Source organism: Nannospalax galili, unplaced genomic scaffold (assembly GCF_000622305.1).
Source record: "Nannospalax galili isolate Female #2095 unplaced genomic scaffold, S.galili_v1.0 scaffold1508, whole genome shotgun sequence".
Taxonomy (NCBI): domain Eukaryota; kingdom Metazoa; phylum Chordata; class Mammalia; order Rodentia; family Spalacidae; genus Nannospalax; species Nannospalax galili.
In genome coordinates, this window is record NW_008358858.1 from 374080 (window position 1) to 395199 (window position 21120).

At 36.4% G+C, this 21120-nt stretch overlaps 1 protein-coding gene across 13 annotated transcripts in view; it reads left to right on the forward strand.

Annotated features, from left to right (window-relative positions):
• Window positions 1-21120, forward strand: part of Cdc42bpa (CDC42 binding protein kinase alpha) — a 311536-nt gene that overhangs the window by 230269 nt on the left and 60147 nt on the right. For 5 of the 13 annotated variants that reach the window (XM_029558261.1, XM_008822348.3, XM_008822350.3 and 2 more), the window contains 6 exons: window positions 1933-2038; window positions 2453-2601; window positions 4687-4778; window positions 8045-8121; window positions 9004-9051; window positions 18473-18511. In XM_029558261.1, coding sequence (XP_029414121.1) covers window positions 1933-2038; window positions 2453-2601; window positions 4687-4778; window positions 8045-8121; window positions 9004-9051; window positions 18473-18511 — 511 coding nt within the window. The remainder of the gene's footprint in view (window positions 1-1932; window positions 2039-2452; window positions 2602-4686; window positions 4779-8044; window positions 8122-9003; window positions 9052-18472; window positions 18512-21120) is intronic. The other 8 variants (XM_008822352.2, XM_008822356.2, XM_008822346.3 and 5 more) reach the window with 3 other exon arrangements.

A 21120-nucleotide genomic window follows, 5' to 3' on the forward strand; every position in this document is an offset into this window, starting at 1 on the left:
TGTAGCCACCATGTGGGTGATGGGAATTGAACCCAGATCCTCTGCAAGAGCAGTCAGTGCTTCTAACCCTGAGCCATCTCTCCAGCCCCTTTATTGAACTCTTACCCACTTTAACCTTTATGTCATAGCAGCTAGCTTCTTTATCTATAGACTAATTGTTGGGAATTTTATTTTCCTGTTCTCATATTTTGGTTCAGTCAGTTTTCTATTTTTCCCAGTCAGATTTCTAACCCCATTCTTAAATAAATCAAAAGTGAATAAAATACATTTTAAGTAACTTTACTCAAATAACCCAGATCCTTTGATATTGGCTTAACTGTGAGCTCTTCTGTTAACTGATCTTTGGCTTATGGATGTACCTATTCATTACATATAACGGAAAGTGCCCAGATTGTGGAAACTTATTCATGTTCCAAAAAGCATGATTGTTGGTTCATTAATATTTCATTTACATCCATATCAGGTTTGCGTTTCTAAAAAGAAATCATTTTTAACATTTAGCCAAATCTAGCCTGAAGCTGAATAATATCAAAAGATAAAGCTGAAAATTAAAAGATGGTGTGTTCAGAGCCTGTGAGCCTAGACCACCACTCTCCCACAGTGACTGGCATAATAGCTCAGCTGGAATGGGATGTGAACCTGGTAAAGGAAGGAAGTTCTTTTCACTCATTCATTCACTAATTTATTTACATTGTTTTGAATTAGGTCTCACCATTGTAACTTATGACTGACCTCAAACTCTTGATCCTCCTGGGAATCCAGAAGGAAAAGGAATGACATCTTCTAAACCCAGAAATAAAATAACTGCCATCTTAAAATGTCAAATATTAAGTACTGTAAAGAAACCTACAAATACAATAGCTTTAAACGATGTCTCAAATCATTTTGATATATTGGATTGTGATGAAATTTTAAAAATAAGGTGTTTTTTTTTTAAACTTGTTGAAACCACTAGAAATTTCAACAACAGGAAATTTGTTTTTCAGAAAGTGTATATGTGGTACATGTGTACATGCTTATGTGGGTAGAGGCTGGAGGTCCACATTGGGTATTTTCCTTGGTTGTTCTCCACCTTTTTAAAAATATATAATTTAATGTATTTTCTATCCACAATCATAATGGTTTCATCAGTCCTATAGCCTTAAGATAGTAAGTAGAAACTGGGCTACATTAAACATTAATCCTTTTTCTTTGATGATTGTTTCATTAATCATTTTAGAAAACAGAGGTGCTTTGTTATACTATAACCCCAATTTCTGCAGTGATTTCTACTTTAAACTTCCTAAATTTAGTGTACTTCAGTTTTTAAAAGAGTTGTGGGGCTAAAAAGATGGCTCAGCAGTTAAGAGCACTGACTGCTCTTGCAGAGGATCTGGGTTTGGTTCCGAGCATCCACATGGCAGCTCACAAAGGTCTGTGACTCCAATTCCAGGGGATCTGGCACCCTCTTCTGGCCTCTACAGGCATCAGCACACACATGGCACACATACACACATGCAGACAAAACATTCATACACATAAAATAAAAATAAATCTTTTAAACAATAAAAAGAGTTTTGTGTTTTCATGAGATAAATGGTCAGATTGCGTATGAGAAAGTATTCTTCAGAAAGCTTCACATATTTACCCAATGTTGCCCAATTCCCAATGGAATTTTACTTCTGGGATTCAAGGAAGATGCACTAATTTATCAGATTCAAGGAACTTGGGATTTTCTAAACATTGCCGCCTTCATTTATATATAATTGAATGGTTCAATAAATCCATTCCCCTCTGCTGACAGGTACTAGTAGTGTGGTTGACCTTTTAAAAGGAATAAAGTACATCTTTAAGTTTCTGACATTTCTTTATGAAGCTTTAAAATTGCATATATCATTGCAGTTTTATGTATGATTTACTTTATGCTTCATGTCTGTCTTTATATGTATTTAGGGTGAGTGATGAAAAGGATGCACGAGGGTATCTTCAGGCCTTAGCTTCTAAAATGACGGAAGAATTGGAGGCATTAAGAAATTCCAGCTTGGGGACACGAGCCACAGTAAGCTCTACCCTTTTGTATAAAGGTTTATTGTTTTAGGAAGAAGGCAGAAAGCACTATAATAAATCTGATTACACCTTTCTCTAAAGACTTTCACTTGCCATAAAAGTTTTCATGAGAAATAAGTTAGTTCAAGTCTTTTCTAGTTTAGGAAAACATATCATATGACAGTTGGCTATAATTGTATAGCTAGCCATTATAGAATGAACTGAAAAAAAACCCCACTTATCATTTATATGTATTTACAGTTATTTCTAAAATTAATGAAAAGTATATTTTCAAACATATGTCAGTTCTACTCTGCTATTAACAATACTGTTTATTATGTAGCTTCTAAATTCACTTGTATTGTGAATATTTAAATGTTAAGATAGGAAGGAATCATAATAATAAAATAATAATCTTATTTTATAGGATATGCCCTGGAAAATGCGTCGTTTTGCAAAACTGGATATGTCAGCTAGGCTAGAGTTGCAGTCAGCTCTGGATGCAGAAATAAGAGCCAAACAGGCCATTCAGGAAGAGCTGAATAAAGTTAAAGCTTCTAGTATCATCACAGAATGGTAAGACTCAGTAATTTAGTCCTATTAAAACAGGCTCATAGTTTGTTGAAAGTAATTTGGAAAGAAGTTACATATTTAGTTGCTTATTTGCTGTTTAACAGAAAAGTGATGACCCAAGGACTGGGGATACAGTTTAGTAGTATAGTGCTTGCTTGGCATGCTCAAAGCCCTGGGTTTGATCTCAAGCACTGCCATTTGAAAAAAATAATAATAAGATGGATAAGACTGGGGAGATGGCTTAATCAGTAAAACGCTTCCTTACAAGCATGAGGACCTGAGTCTCATCCTCAGAATCCACATTTTTTTAAAAAAAAGCTAGAGGAGGATCTCAGAAGTTTGCTGGCCAGATAGTCTAGCCAAATCAGTGAGCTCCAGGTTCAGTGGAAGACCTTGTCTCCAAAACCAAGATGAAGGATGTACATGCATGTACACGAGTCAAAAACATTACACAAATACAAAGTGATGACCAGAGAAAGTTAGGGAGATTTGAAAAGGAATAGACCTAAGGACTAGTGAAATTCTCATACAGCCTTGTTTTCTTCAGCTTTGTCCATAAGGTGGAATTAATAGCATTAGATAATAGTCTATTCTTTATTTTTCTCCATATTTGTAAAGTTTTAATTGGCTCAAATTTCATTATATTAAATCTAAAATTCTCTCATATATGTATAGAATGCAACATACAGTCCGAACAAAATACAAACATCTGAAAATTGTGGCCTTTACTATTGATCTTTTACAGATTATTGTTCTTGTGATAGTACATTTTATAACGACAAAATAATCATAATTATTTTTCATTTTTCTTTCTTTTAAAATAAAGAAGCTCCCAGTGTCTGAGGCAGTTGGCTATTAAACACATTCCCTTGATTCTTGTCACAATGGTAGATCAAATTATATCCTAAATATATAAACGATAAAATGAAAAATTATAATTGGATTGGATATAAGCATGATTTGAAAATAAATCTCTGGGCTGGAAAGATGGCTCAGCTGTTAAGACCATATTTTGCTCTTGCAGAGGACTTGGATTCCGTTCCCAGCACCCACATGGCACTTCACATCCATCACTCTAGTTCCAGGGGATCCAGTGACTCTGACCTTTGTAGATACCTGCACATATGTGATGCACATAAACTCACAAAGGCACACATAAATACACATGAAAAAATTAATGAATTTAAAAAAAATAAGTCAGTATGATAGAGGAATAAGAGCAAATTCACGTTAAAAATGAAACTATAAATATAAAAATCCATCTGACTCAAAACATCAAAGTTCCAAAATGATTAGAGGAACTACGTGGCTATAAATTTAGTTTTCAGTGGTGTGAAGCCTTAGGACTTAAACTGTAGTCTTTAATGTCTTATCCAAGAACAAATAACATGGCACCCTTGCACTTGTTATAAATGATGCAAACACAAATTTTTACTTAAATGTGTTTGTGTGGCATCGAAAAAGTTTTCTGAAGAATATGAACTAAACCTTGTATAAAGAACTACTGAATGTCATTCTTAGTATTACAATTTGAAATAAATAGAATCTTTTCTTCGATTACCCAGGGCATTGGAGTTCACACATTTGCTCATAAAGCAGAGCTAGCAACCAAACATTATAAACTTATGTATGTACTCTAGTTTCATGGTGATATATGAGCCCAAAGTCTAACAAGTCTAAAATTGATCTTTGATTTTATAATACTTTAATTAATAATTTAGCTAAGGGTCAGCAGACTTTTTCTATAAAGTGTCAAATGGTAAATATTTTAGGCAAGCTTTGAGGCCCATGCAGCCTCCTTCCCCTCTCAGCTCTGTTGTTGCTGTGCAGCGCCAGCAGCTGTCCTTCTTATTTTTATTTTTTTCAGTGCTTTATCCGTTTGAGGCAAGTCCTCTACTACTGAGCTGCATCCCCAGCCCTGGCTATCTTACCAGCATGAAGGAGCCCGACTGTGCTTATAACAGCAAGTGGCAGGCTATACTTGTCCTGCATGTAGTTGTTTGCAGTCCTCTAATTTACCCTGACAGACTTTTAAACCAAATAAGCCCAGCTACACAAAATTAATGACTGTTTCCTTTTCCCTTTAAGTAAACTAAAAGATTCTGAGAAGAAGAACTTGGATCTACTATCAGAAATTGAGCAACTGATAAAGGACACTGAAGAGCTTAGATCTGAAAAGGGTATGAGAATATGTGTTCGCATCAATCAGGACTTGCTGTTATGAATGTATTTTATTACTTAAGAGTCAGCTTAGAGTGTAGATGGGAAACTCTTCACATTAGCAATCAAGCAGTTACATAGGAATATGGCACACATGCATGCACACATCACACTTGCCAGATTGGCTGAGTCATTGTTTTACTTAATATACATTATTTTTAAAGTTTATAGTTACAGAAGAAATCACTTCGCCGTAAGTCTGACTGTTCTTTCAGTGTCGTGAACTATTTCAAGAGTAAGTTTTGTGATTGAGAAAGGATTATTTTGTAATGTATTTTATAATATTCTCAAATGTCATCATGTAAGGTATTCACTTCAACAGTGGAATATTCAGAACTTAGTAAGAATATTTGAGCAAGGGGGAGGTTGCTGTTTTTTGAGACAGGATCTTGCTGAGTAGCCCATGGTGTCTTTGAATTCAAAATCCTCTTGCTGCCTCTTCCCAATTTCTGTGGAATTATATTTCTTAACACTTTTTATGTGCCTACAATGTGAAAACCTTGTGGGAGATTCTTCTAGGATAGTTAAGAAAACAATATGTAAAATAACTAAAGATGACTCCAATTCAGTTTTAGTGGGATAATTCAATAACGAAGAATTATTTGGACATTTTATTATCTTCTTCCAATTTGAGGCTTACATTGCTTGCTCTGTGAGATTTCCCAGGATTTATTACTATTTCCTTGAGAACTTTACTGTTCATTTTTCTGTTCACATGGAACTAAGAGTGCCTCATAGCTCTGTGATAGGAAGTTCTTAAACATTTTTCCCATAGTATGGACATTGAGAAAGTAGAGATTTAATACAAATAAATCCAGAAGGTTATTTATTTTAATAAAGAGATGTTTTATATACAGTTATTCAAAATTTATTTTCCTGACAAAGGCTACCACCAATCACGGAACTAATTAACAGACTTTGTGTTTGGCTAAGGGTGTCTATCATTTCCTAGTCCCAGAACACGGAGCAGGATAAAACTAGTTGGGTCTCTGCATCTGTTCATAAAACTGTGGAGAACAGGGACTGGGGAGATGACTCAGTGGTTAAGAGCACTGGCTGCTCTTGCAGAGAACCTGGATTTGGTTTCCAGAACCCACAGGGTGACTCACAACTGTCTGTAACTCCAATTCCAGGGGATCTGACATCCTCTTTTGGCTTCCATGGCCATCGATCACATGGGCACACTTACGGATGTGCAGGCAAAACAGTCACATACATAAAAATAAATTTAAAAACTGGAGAATATAGACTATTCATACTAAAGTACTTGATGTTCAGTACATTTTTATTGAAATTCTTAATGAACAAAAAAAGTTGCCAAAAGTGAATAGAAATTCATATTAAGAACATAAACCTTTATGCTAAAATGATCATTCTTTATTTTAATTCATGAAGGGTGGAAGAGAGATACATTATTTAGGAAGAAAAAGAATCCATAATGTGTGGATGGCTTGTGGCCTAAAGGCAGTTCAACAGGAATGACACCAGCGCCAAATATAATGTACACTCAAATTGATTGCATTGTTTTTAGATTTGATCTAAACTTAAAAATAAAAGATAAGTTTACCACATTGTTTTATGAAAGCATGTTAAAGGGTTTTTAATTTAGATTTTAAATACTTCAAAATAAAATTTCATTGTCTGCTACAATATAATGTGCTGTGCTACTTAAATAATATCATATTTACAAAACAAGAACAAAGACCTCTCCTGTCTTCTGTTTACGATTATATCCCCAATTTCTAGGATAATGTCTGCTATATAATAGGCTGTTTTTAAAACAATTATTTTATTTGTATATGTGAAAGAGAGATAGAGAACATGAGATAACATGCATGGGAGGTCAAAGGATAACTTCCTGGAGTCAATTCTCTACTTCTACCATGTGGGTCCTAGGGATTGAATTCATGTTGTCAAGCTTGGCAGAAAGAGCCTTTACCCTCTGGTCTCATAATAGGCTCTTAACAAATATTTGTTGACTAAATGAATTTCTGAATTTCCTATCTGGTACTATGGAACATCAGATCAGGCATGGGGAGATAGATAGCTCAGTGGGTTAATGCTTGCTGTGAGTTTGAATTCTCCAGCACCCACATAAGAACAAAGCCGGGGTGGCATTGCGCATCTGTAATCTGCACTGAGAGATAAAGACAGGAAGATCCCTGGGGCCCACTGGAACCAGTCTGGCCAATTCAGTGAAAGACCCTGTTTTCAAAAACATTATTGGAGGGGTTGGAGAGATAGCTTAGTGGTTAAGAGAACTTACTGTTCTTACAGAGGACCCAGATTCGATTCCCAGCACCCACATGGTAACTAACAACCATCTGTAACTCCAGTTACAGGGGATCTGACACCCATTTCTGAACTCCACAGGCACTGCACAACACAGGTGCACTTACATGCAGGTGATACACTCATGCATAAAATCAAAATAGTAATTTTTAATTAAAAAATAGGTGGAGAGCAGTAGAGGAAGATACCTGACAGCTGACCTCTGACCTCAACATGCACGTGTGTCAGCATGCAGCTGCACAGGGGAGGAGAGGTTATGGATGGAAGTCGGAATTGTGTGATGGGCTATTTCTGCTCTATCCACCTTAGTATTCGTCATCATTTCTGTTTGGAGAATTGTTTGGAAAGTATATATTTAAATTTATTGTCGTGGTCCAAGGATATATATTAATTTTTAAAAATTCATCTGAGGAAAAATGATGTTCAAATTGTTTATTCAATAAGTCATTACCTGAAATGAATTTTTGTAATTAAGTATACTTATTTTATTACTATATTATTTACAAAATAAATATGTTCTAAATGCTGAAGGTTTTTTTTTGGTTTTTGGTTTTTTTTAAAGATTTTGAAATAGAAACCTTGTTTTGGTGATAAATTAGCTTAGAAAAGTCAGACATAAGCAAGTCCATAGTTTTAAATTTTTCTCAAATCTACCAAAATATTTCATGTTTTTTTAATCGTGTGCTAGGTGGTAAAAAGAAATTCGTTAACAAATGACTCAAAGAACTATCATGAAAACTGGTCTAATATAACTATTGAGTGATAATCTAGGAAACACTAACGTTTTGGGTTTTTTTAAATACAGAGTTAATACAATCAGCCTTGAAAGATGGTGGTTTTTTAACAGCATTAGTAGATTGAGACAGGAAAGATTATCCAGAAAAATTAGTTTTAATTGTTCTACTTTAAAAAGAAAGTTGCTGCTGTCTTCTAGGTATAGCGCACCAAGACTCACAGCACTCTTTCTTGGCATTTTTGAATGCGCCTACCGATGCTCTGGATCAATTTGAAGTAAGTATTAAACTTTTCTAAATAGCCTCTGTGATCAATTTAAAATTCTCTTTGTGATCTAAAGTTTACTTGAAGTAAAACTGTTCTATTACAGCCCACAGAAGAGAACCTAGAACCATGTATCTAAGCAAGTACAGACATGTAAGGGAGGGGTTGGTTCTGCATTCTTGTGGAAAGTATGATCACACTTGTATTTAACAAGAACTCAAGAAAAGCCTAAAGTCAAAAGTCATTGTTAGACTTAAAAGTATTATCAGTCCCCTGAACAGTGAGAGCTGAACAAATTCCAACTTTTGAAAAAGAAAATATTTTTTTCATTTTTACTCTGAAGTAATGATACAGCTTTTTGTCATTCCATACCTTATTATTAAAATTTTTGTTGAGAAAATATCAGTATAATACTATAAGGTATGTTCTGTGTCAGATGTTGTTAGTGATGAACCTTATTCAGCAGTTATAAATCACATTATCTGGGTGAAGGCTGTAAGTGCTGGGAATACAGTAGTGACCAAACAGACAAAATTCCTTCCCAAATGACTTATAGTCCAGGAGGGAAGAATAGAAGCAGAGATTCTGATACTTACTTCAGTTATTTTCATAAGTGTGTACATTTAATTTAATTAATCAATTGTCATAAGCTCTATTTTATTGCATTTTGGGTGCAATAGATTTTCATTCCTTCGGGAACTGGAGAATCACTCTTTAAGCAGCACTCTCTAAGTTCCTGAAGATCAGTAACAGTGGCTGTTTTTCTCATTTGTTTATTTGAACGAATGTCATTTGCCTTTCAATTGCTTTACAAATTTTTTGATTTATTATTTGTTCATATTAAATTGCTTCATCCATATTTTCTATTTTTTTATTGCTGAATTCGTTAAATAGGATTCCTTTTCTTCTTCCTCATCCTCACTGATTGATTTTTTGGATGACGTAAGTCTTTGATTTTCAAACCAATGCATCCTTCAGTAAAAAAGATCAGTGAATTGATTTGAAGAATTTGCCTAGTAATGCAGTCAGTTTTAGAAATACCACTTGCATATTTGTATGAACCAAATGATTCCTTCTTATCATAAACATAATAGTTTATTATTAAGTGTAATAAAGTTAAAAATATATACTTTTAAAAATGCTTTGACCATTGGCAAATTTGTTTCCATTCTTTGCAAGAAAAAGACCAGAACTGTTACTTAATTATTGTCACTATATCTAAGAAATTGTTCATTTTTATTTTTCGTGATTATTTTACTTTCCCCTTTTCTTTTCAGCACTTACTGTTTCTATGTTTAAAATAAGCTTCTGGTGGTATTAGAAAAAGTGACATTTTAAACATTAAATTCTCTAATAGACTTTATCATAACACAGTAAGCGTAGAAATCAATTTTTAATGTTGGCGGATTTGTCTTCTAATGTAGAAAGTGATTTTAAGTTAGCATATGCACTGAATGCCCCATAAATTGACTGCATTATCATGTTCTGCCTGAATTAATTCTGTAGATTTAATAATTTAGAATTTCTGATTAAGTGACTGTAATACATTAATTCTCTTTCCAGTACTGCCTGTTATGTAAGTGTTCTCTATTTCACATTAAATGACTCAGTAATCCTTGACAGAATTGTAATGCCCTGTTGAACACACACACTTTCTAAGGAGTTTAAAAGTTAATAATGTACATTAAAGTATTTTTAATTGATGAAAGATTCTTTAAATGTTATATTATTTTGTTGCATAGAATAATGTATTCAGAAGATGATTTTAGCATAATTTTCCATTAAAGGAACTTCTATTTTTTTTCAAATTATTGAACAAAAAGTGACCTTTTTGGTATGTTTGAAATATACCAAAACATACATTTCCCTCCAAAATGGAAATTTTTGTTGTTCCTAAGGCAGTGAATTATTCTGAAAAATTATAGTATAATCAAAGAGAGCTGTTCTAATAATCATGATATTTCATGCTGTAATTTGCCATTCAGTGTGTTAACACGGTGTGATTTTTTTCCCATCATTCACATTAGAAAGAAGAAGTGGAAGTCTGAATAAACTGTTGAGTTCTTTCTACTGAAAGTATTTCCTTTCTAACAGATTCTTTCCTCTGTCTTCTTTGCTCCCATTAAAAACTCAGATTGTAAAACCTAAGAACAATGTGTATTTCAGCAAACTTCTCCATAGATGGTTCCAGAGTGCATTGGTTTCTACTCTCAGAAGCACTCTTAGCACTGCCTCCAGATGTCATGAAAGTGCACCCAAGTCACAGAGCTCTTTCATTGTTGCTTCCTCCTTTCTGGTCTTTCATTCATTGTTATGCAGCACAAGCTCATCTCAGTTATGTAGCTGGGTTTTATAGTAGTGCAGAGGAACTCCTAGTATGCAGTAAGGAGGAGTCGAGTATACAAAAGCTGCTGAATCTTGATTCATATTCCAACTCTTACAAGGTGTGATTTGGCCAGTCTCTCCTACCATTTGCATTGGTAAAGCTCAGAAACTGGCTAGTCCACTTTCTAGGAGTGTAGTTTGGAAGAGATTACCTGACCTTTCAGTGCCTAGGTTTGTTCATCTGATGGTAATAATAGCAGTACACTGATCTCATAAAGTGGTTTGAAGATTTAAAGAAATAGTGTATGTGATGCCTTCAAGATGCTGGTAGTATTTACTGAGTAGGTTAGTTCCCTCCCTCTGCTCTCATTTCTTGTCCATCAATGTTAGTTCTCTTAAATGCTTTCTTAGATTTTCACCACTCAGCCTTCCATTCACCAATAATATGAACCACAGTACTTCTTTGGAATTATCAAATCCTGTTACCTTTGAAAAATGATTTTTCTCTATCAGTGGGCAGGCCAGTGGTAAGATCCATTTTAAAAAACATTTTCTGTTCTTAATTTATATATATGGATGCAGCTGCGGTCCAATAAAACTTTATTTATTTGGTGTTTTTGAGACAGGGTCTGCCTGTAGCCCCAGCTATCCTGGAACTCACTATGTAGACCAGGCTGGCCTTGAACTCACAGAGATCTGCCTGCGAATGTTCTTTTTCATTGGTAGAATTCAATCTTTGATGTATTTAGGTTCCACATCCAATGTACTGTAAAAACCCAAGTTTGATAGCTCCTATTGCTACACATGTAGGTTTTTAAGGAACAAGTAAATCTTGATTGTTCCTTATCCCAAATCTGATTGTATTGTACATAGTCCTTATGCTGATGTGACTTTTCCCCTATATTAAATAGGTTCCAGTGCTTACGTAACCCCTAATTTGCCATCCTTCTGGTCATTTTTTTCTGTTTTCTATTATTGCTATAGAAAAGAATATTGAAATAATAAAACCTAATTGCCATTGGACATTGCCCATGCAAGACAGAAGGTGGCTTGTGTTAAGCAAAATTGTAGAAATCAAGTTTACTATGGTGTGTGTCTACACACTGTCAATCTCTCCTCCACCCCCACAAGCCTAATGTCCTCCTGTTGCCTCTGTGTTTCCAGAGCCTTACTGCTAGTACATCCCCTCCTCAAAAATTACCTCTGCTCCTCTCCATCTTTTACTCTTATGCAGGCCTACTAAAACTGTCATTTCTTTATTTAAAACAGAACACAGAATCACTTTCCCACTGTTAATTTTTCTTTATGGTGTTTTGCCTGTTCATTCACAATTCATATGAATGCTAGAATTTTTGTCTGTACAGGAAGATATTCAGAACAGGATGCCTCCTTTTAAGTCATGCTTTGTGGTCACTCCTGTGTGTAAGAATAGCTTTGGCAGAAAGGAAGGAGTTTATGTGATTCTAGTCACTTTTGCTTCTCTGAGAAGTAGAGGGGAGTTGGGCAGAGCAGAATGCATGCTTAACACTCCATTCCTGTACTTTAAGAGGATGGAGGTATTTGGGGTAGTCTACATGCAGAATGTGGACTTTTTTAAAACATTTTATTTATTATTTTATGTGTATGGGTGTATTGCCTGCATGTGAGTGCACCCATGTTGTGCAATGCCACGGAGGTCAGAAGAGGGCTTAGGATTCCCCTGGAACTGGAGTTAAAGTCAGTTCGTAGCCGCCATGTGGGTGCTAGGAATCAAACCCGGGTCCTCTGCAAGAGGAGTCAGTGCTCTTAACTGCTGAGTCATCTCTCCAGCCCCAGTATGTGGACTTTTAAAAGAACCCTAAAAGTATTCAGTATCATGGATTAGCCATTATTTATCACATCTTCCTGTTGATGAGTGGCTTCTTTTAGGTCTTAGAGCAAAATGAAAACATAGATCAAGGATTTGTATGGCATTCCTTCGGATTGATAAAGAAGGCCAAGTTAATTTTTAAAAAAGAGAACACTGTGACAGATGATGCCATGGGAAATGCATTCCCATATTTACAAAGCAGTAGAACAAATACTGTGGTCTCTTCTCCCATGAAAATCAGTATCTCTTCTTCCTTTATCTTTTCCCTCAGTTCCACACCACATGCCCAGTCCTGGTTAGTTCACATTAGGCCCAGTCTCATGCTCTATATAGCCAACAGGTGGAGGATAGATAGAAATAAAATTCTAACAGGCAGAGCTTTAGGCATGACTTGCCTCGTAAAAATCTTACTGAGATGTTCTAGAATATTGAATCTGAGTCATGGCGCCTCCCTTCACTAATCTCTATATAATCTCTTGGTTTTACCATCACTCTCCACTCTTACAGTCTCTCAGAACCAGTCTCAGGCATCTGAGGTTTCACAGCAGTTATTATAGCTGTATTGGAGAAGATTGACCATCTGAAAGCTTCAGTAACAGACAATTTAAAAACATTTATTGAGGCTGGGGAGATGACTAAGTGGGTGAAGTGCTTGACATGCAAGCTTGAGGACCTAAGTTGGCCTCCCCAGAACCCACATAAAAGCCAGGCATAGCAGTACGTGCCTGTAACCCCAGTCAGGGGAAGGGGCACGTCGGTGAATTCTGGGGGCTCACTGGCCAGCGATTCTAGCTGGAACAGCAAACTCCAGGTTCAATGAGAGACCCTATCTCAAAAAATAAGGTGGAGTAGAGCCTGTGAGATGTCTCAGTGTCTCTCCACCAATCCTGATTACCTGAATTCGATCCCCGAGACTGATGTGTTAGAGGAGAGAACTGACTCCCCAAGTTTTTCTGAGCTCCACATGCATGCTCTGGTATGTGCATGCCCTCACACATACATACATACACACACACATGCACATACATACACATAAAAAATAAATATGATTAAAATTTTTAGCTTAAAAAAAGGTGAAAAGTGAGAGAGGAAGATACCTGACATCCTCTGGCCTCACATACACATACATTAGCCAGCACACTGGCACACACACATACACTACACGCAAATTTAAAAAGCATTTGTTGTAAAGATTTCTTTAATTCTTGAAATTTCCTCCTTCACTTGTTTTTTTTTTTTTAAGACTTCTCCCCATGTGTTCATTGTGACCCAAATTGAAGTTCTACATACTTCAGAAAATACGTACAACTTCCCCAATTTAGGCAATGTAGACTGAGTTTCTCTTATCCAAAGTATTTGGGGACCAGAAGTAGTGGTTCAGAATTTCAGAATTTAGGGCTCCTCGAGCCCCCCGCCATGAGTATGAAAGTTCGGTCATATCTTGGGCATCAGCTCCCCCATTTAGAAACAATTTTAATTTTACAATTAAAATTAATTTTAATTTTACAATTAAAATTAATTTTAATTTTTCATGTAATATATTTTGATCATATATAGTCCCTCTCCCCTATCTCTATCTCTCTTATACACCCCTACCAGTTTTCATGTACTCTACCATGTGTTTGTGTGTGTGTGTGTGTGTATGTGTGTTTTAATGTCAACCGAGCCAAGTTTGGGTCCCCAAATGTCCTTGAGTTTGTGTCCATCCACTGGAGCCTGGTTAACCTATGTAGTGTCACACACTTACAGAAAACCAACTTTCCCTCTTCCAGTAGTTACCAGTTGCCAGTAGTTCCTCAGCTGCAGTTGGAGCTTCTTACCCACTTCCCTACTTCCATGCTGGGATGGGTCTTGTGCATGCTGTCACTAATGCTGTGAGTTCATTTGGGTAACATCCCAGCTGTCTGGAAAACTTTGTTTCCTTGTGGTCATCTACTACCGCTGGCTCTTAGAATCCTTCCACCCCCTCTTCCTCATTGCCCCCCCCATTTTTATGAGACAGGTTCTCTCACTGGGACCTAGGGTTCATTGATTAGGCTAGTCTGACTAACCAGTGAATCCCAGGGATCCCCCTATGTCTACCTCCCAAGCACTGGGATTACAAGTGCTTGCAGCCAACACCACCACTTTTTTTACGTAGGGACCGAAGATCAAATTCAGATCTTCATGCTTGCATTCATTTATTAACTGAACTATCTCTCCAGACCCGAATATTTTCAGTCTTTTCCAGTTATGCATCCCTGTTCTGAAAATGCAAAGTTTTACATTTCAGATTTTCAGGTGAGGGATGCTCAATTTGTTTACTAACTCGTATATATTCCATGTTTTTATTATATATTGTATGTGATGTCATAATATAGGCAATCTATAGAGAAAAACCTTGTCTTCACAGTTTATATCTTCTCCAATGTTTTGTGGAATAAGACCCCCGGAGGTCATTAAAACTCTTAGCCAAATTATGTGCCCCTAAGACATACGATGGTTGTAGACAGTCATTTGTGGTTTCTGCTTGTATGCTTACCTCTGTCCTTAGCCGAAAGTTGTGGTGGCAATTTGTAGATTTCAATATAGAAGATACTTGTTTCAAGGTGGTGTTTGATTATACATTTTGGCAACTTACCAGCTTGTAGTATTTGCCATGAGAACATTTTGGTGTTTATAGAAAATGATGGTTATAGATATGTATAGGGAAGAAATATATTTTCCCCTAAATGTACTTTAGAAGAAAGTATAATTAGCCCTTTTCTTTATGGAAAACATCTGGTAAGAAATTATTGCTAAGATATTTAGTATCATTATTAGCTTAGAAAAGGCTATTCTTATCAAAGATAATTTTGAGAGGCATTTTATCTTATTTTTAGCATAGAGATAAAATATTTTCTGTAAGATATTTGTGCTCTTGTTTGTTTTAACACACTCCAGACTATAGGGATGTCTAAAAAGTGAGGGTTTCTCTTTGTTAAGCATCTTAGCACTTTTTACACATGTAGTACTGCACCATGGGCAGAAGCAGCTGCAGAGTCAGTCATATGTAAAACTAAATTTCAAGATGATAATTTTATTATTAGAAAACAATTGCACGATTTGGATTATGTAATGAGGAAAAACCATAAATTATGCAAAAAATGCATAAATACTATGTGAGTTTAGAAGTAGTCAGTATTTGTTGAGAATTCCTAAATTTATAGGCTTTATATCAAGCATGTTATTTCCTACCCTTAAGAATCTGACAGTCGGGGCTGGAGAGATGGCTCAGCGGTTAAGAACACTAGCTGTTCTTGCAGAAGACCTGGGTTCGAATCCCAGCACCCACATGGCAGCTAACTGTCCATAACTCAGGTTCCAGGGTATCCAACAGCCTCTTCTGTGCTGTGCGGGCATTGCACAACATGGGTGGACTTACCTACATGCAGGCAATACACACATACACATAAAAATAATAAATAAGCCAGGTATGGTGGTGCACGCCTTTAGTGCCAACACTCAGGAGGCAGAGGCAGGCGGATCTCTGTGAGTTCAAGGCCAGCCTGGTCTACATAGTGAGTTCCAGGACAGCTGGGGCTACAGGGAGACCCTGTTTCAAAAAGACCAAAAAAAAAAAAAAAAATCTGACAGTCTAGTAGAAAAAACCAAATGTATCAACATAATTATAACACTATGAAGAAAATATGTGAAAGACATTGAAAGATAGGAAAACTCTAACTGGACAGAAGATCCATGAACACTTTCTAATAGAAATGATGCCTGAGCTGAGTCATCACAGATGAGGACTGAGGTGGGCAAATGTAGGAGGCCTGAGTGTGGGGAAGGCAGAGGTCATGTGATTTGCTGACAGCAAGGATGAGTGGGGTGATGTAGGTAGTGGCTAGAATTGGAATGGATTTGCTGATGTGTTGCAGAACTTAGATTGAACCAGCCTTGTTCAATCTAAAAAAATAAAAATAAAAAGACAAAATAACAAAGATAGGATAGGAGATAACTTCATTTTAGACAAGATGGAGATATCTGAAAGATATTGTTTGAACATCTTCATATAGTCAGAAGCTTAAGGAAAAGGGATAAAGATTTGAGAATGCCTAGATTGAGAGAGGGGAGGAAGACTGAAGCCTAAAAGCAGTGAGCCAACAACAGATACAGATCTCCAGCTTTGAAGACAGACAGGGCTGCCAAAAAGGAACAGTGATTAGAGCGAGTATCCTGTCACAAAAACTAGGGAGTGGAGGGCTTTAAGGAGGAGAATGTTTGACAGCCTCTTGTAAAGCAGAGGTGGCTGTCAGACTGGACAAATAGTGTATCAGTACCCTGACATTAGAGAGATCCAAACAGGAGCCACATGTGTTGAGAACTGAACTGGGAGGTTAGGATGTGTAGGCAGTTGAGTGTCTCCCATTTGGAGAAAAGTTTGAGAATTTGTGGATTCTAGCTCTACCACATACCAGTTGCCAGACCTTATGTAACTAAATGTTTTCTTCATCTTTAGTATAGGAATTGTATATTTACCATAGGGGCTAGGAAGATAACTCAGGCAATAAAGTGCTTCCCATACAAGCATGAGGACTTGAGTTTGACCCTTAGCACCCATGTAAAAAGCCAAGTCTGGTAACAAATGCTTATAATTCCGGCACTGGGGAGGCACATCTCTGGGGTTTGGTGGCCAACCAGCCAAGCCTAATTGGCAAACCCCAGGTCCCAGTGAAAGACCCTGTCTCAGAAAACAAGATGGATGGCTCCTGAAGAACAACACTTGAGGTTGCCCTCTGGCTTAAACTCAAACACACACACACACACACACACACACGTGCGCACGTGCGCACGTGCACGCATGAAAACACCCCCCACCTGCACACAACACAAAATAATAATAATATTTATTATTAATATCTACCATATTTGGGTTTGTATGAGACTCAGTTGAGTCCACATACAGAAAGCATTTGAAAAGTACCTGTGTATATAAATGTTAACTATTATGATAAGAAGGAAGAGATTAAAGGGTACCTAGAGGAAGAAGTAAGAGTTGATTTGTTTATTGTTTGGTTCTTTGGTTTTACAGGCAAGAGGGGAAGAAGTCCCTCCTATCTGAGACTTCTGCCTCTGTAACTGGCCAGACCAAGAAATAAGAACTTGTTTAGAAATGTTCAGGTCTTTGGTCCTTGTTTGCTGCTAACACTTTAGGGTAGTGGCTTTTCCAGTTTCCTACTGCAGTGAAGTTTGTTTACCCAGAGTGGTTACAACAATAGAACTGGTAATATCAAATGATGCTTCTTATCTTTGAGCTTTTTACTTTTTGTCTGCAGTTTTCTGTAACTCTAGTAGACTGTAAATTCCCTCTAAGACCACATAGAAATCTTGAACTCCCCTAGGTTCCCATGCAAACCTTGTGTGACCACCTTCGTCACATTGTTGTTGTCATGATCTCTTCTCTATCAGTCTGTGAACTACTGTGCCTTATTTTTCAGTAGTTAATGAAGTCTATATAGAACAGATGTGTGGTAGATGTTCAAAATATATTAGGTTGCATTGAATATGGGAAATTGCCTAAATACATATGGTTTGCATTTCTGAAGTTCTACTGCTTAAACATCACAGTTTCCAAAGCTTGAAAAATATTTTGAGGTAATTGTTATTTTTTAAATATTTAATGTCAGAAAGGTCAAGCACACTCTTTTGACTAAGCCAAAAGTCTAGTCAGGGTGGACAGTTTAAAAATGTATTTTTGTTTCACTCCATTATGAATACTGATGATTTCTGATTTAGCTGTTATAATTTAAAAAGCCAGCTTTGTAATAATTTGGTAGGTAAATGCATAAAAGCAAAGCTACTTAGTTAAATAGTTTACTGGTGGGGGGTGCTATGACTTAAGTATTTATTAAATTACTGCAAACACTGACACAGAATTAAATAGACATTTTGTTGTCATTGTTGTTGAAGTTGTCCATTACTTGATGGAATGTTATCTTGTGGATCACTGTGTGTGTACTGTTGAAAACTTTATCATCAGCCTTAGGTCTGGTCTGAGCAACTGTTCCTTTACAGCTCTTATCCTAAGGTTCCTGGATGTATATGTACTTGAAACATATCAAAAACAGTGATGTTGTGCATATGTTTATATACTAAATATTGATACAATGGGCCTGGGAGTCTTCCCTGTGAATATCTGTAACGTGTGGTGTTCTCTCTCTGTTGAAGCACTCCCCGTCCTGTACTCCAGCTAGCAAAGGCAGACGTGTAAGAAACCATGCACTGTGTGCCGTCTGATGCCTCTGCCTGTCTCTTGTCCTTTGCCTGTAGCTGCAGAGCCTGTGAGCATGTTGCCATGTGTCCTCCCCTGCTGCATGCTGTGTGCTGCTGCTCTTCTGCCACGATGCACTTCCCTGTATTTTCTTTTCTCTCTCTTTTTTCCCCTCTCCATTTTGGCTTTGGCCGCAAAGCTTTGGCAATGTTCTTCATACAAATTTATACACCCAAGCTTCTAAAATAATAAGATATCTTTTTTTCAAGTATGCTTCCTAAATTAATCAAATACAACGGAAATAAGTTTGTCAGTCAGAATCTGATATAAGTAAATAGGTAGAGATTTCTTAAGAGATTTTAATGATGTAAAAAGAAATGTGGTAATTTACAAAATGCAAAATTCTAAAAATTTGAGACAAGTTATAGACCTCATTCACTATAGATTTTATACAAATCAGTACTGGAGAAATCCTGATGGTCCTTTTTTTTTTAATGTAGTTCAAAGGAATTTCTCTAAATATTTTATACAGTGTATATTTGATTCTTCATGTTCTAAGATAATTTCAAGATTTTAAAACCATTTTTATGTATGTATTATTAACAAGCTAGAAACATCTTCCACAGCTAATGCTAGCAAGGAGCTTGTTGGCCTGAAATGGCTCAGCTACTATTCATGTCCTACAAGATTCTGGATTCTGATATGCCCAGAGTAGGGAATCTGGATGTGGAATGATCTCAAAGCTTTCTAAACCAGCCTCCATCCCAGCACCTGCCATGCACAGCTGAGAGGCAATAGTTACCTGGTATTGCTTATTTAGATTTTCATGTACTGTGTAAAATAGCAGCATTCAAAAGGAAAGTCTCTGATAAATACATATTTTTAACTTCAGGATCAGTAACTTAAAACCAAAGATCCTAGATATGGAAAGTTCTAGATGAAGTAGTTCTTAGTTTGTGGTAGGCATGGGAAGTAGTAGGAAGGTCCAATGATTCTTAGATTCTTTCTGAACTCATGAAGGGTTCGTTGTCAGATAAATACAAATAACACTAGTATCACATATTTTCAGATTACTGCTTAATAATGAATAAGCAAAGCAGTTCAGATGTCAGTGCCCTGTCCACTGAACTATGAGCTCAGGTGACATTAATTATTGAGGTCTATAAGATTCCTGGCTCTACAGATTTCTTGATTGTTTTGAAATTTATAAACTATGACATATGTGTGTAGTATGTAGTAACTATTTTTGTAACTTCAAGAAGGGAAATTCAGCATTTGCACATTTGAACTAGATTCGAATTATCAGCCTGAAAACTGAGTAAATTTATGATGACTGAATTTTAGTAAGGTTATAGTTCAGAAAGGTTTTATTTTTTTAATGATTTATTGTATTATGCATTAATTATACCTGGTAAATCATGTACACTTTGAGGGCCTTGATCCCAGAGCATTTCTGTGAATCATGAAATAAGAAAAAAAAAATTGAGGAAAATGGCTATTTTTAATTCCTATTCTTCATTCTGTGCCTTTATACTGTAATGTAGGAATAAGCCATAGTTAGCTAGACTTTATGAACTTAGAATTACATATGATCTTTTCAATGCCAGTATGATAGTCTTGATTATCTGCTTCCCCAGCTTCTTTCCGTGCTTCCTGGGCGAAATATCCGACAAGCCAGACAGAAAGCAAAACCATTGAGAAGTAGACCTCTGCAAAGGACGTGGTTGAAGAATTATAAATTAGTAGTTAAGTTGAAACATCTCAGTGGTGTAGTAAAAGAACCTCCCTGGGACATGGGGTGTGGTAAATCAGTAGAACACAGTTTCCATTCCTAATAGTAACCTTCAATCCAACATTGGCATGTGATTTCCTGGTATATAATGTTTTCAGATAAGTGCATTTGTAATACTCTTATAAATTTAAAGTTCTTTCACTGTGCAATATCACAGAAAGTAGCCTAAATAATGTTGGCCATATTTTTATTTCTATGCTATTAAGCCCATTTATAGTTTGAATTCTTAATGTTCTGTATAAGTAGTATTTAATTCAGCATATTATAAGCAAAATTGTCATACATAGCATTGTTGTATGAATACAAAAGGTTGGAGAGCGGTCCATCTCATTCCTTTAATCTTAAAAAATCACTGAATACCTCATTGCAGAGTGTTCTAATTAGAATTTGGGGGAGAGACTGTAAATAGCTAACATGCGGCTTGAACTTGCTGTTAGCTTTCTTAGAACCTTTGTAATTCTCCAGAGTCGATATTCAAGTCTATATGCTGAAAACGACTTTCCTAGTTTGCTTTTCTGTTGCTGTGATAAACATCATGACCAAAAGCAACTTATGGAGGAAAGGGTTTATTCCATCTCCAGGTTAGTCACCATTCATCACTGAGGGAAGTCAAGGCAGGAACTGAAGCAGAGGTCCCAGAGGACTACTGCTTACTGACTTGCTTCCCCTGGCTTGCTCAGCTACTTTTCTTATATAGCCCAGGCCCACCTGTCTAAGGATAGTGCTTCCCACCCTGGACTAGGCCATCCTACATCAATTAGAATTAAGAAAATGCCCCAAAGGCCAACTTGATGGAGGTAGTTCCTCAGTTAA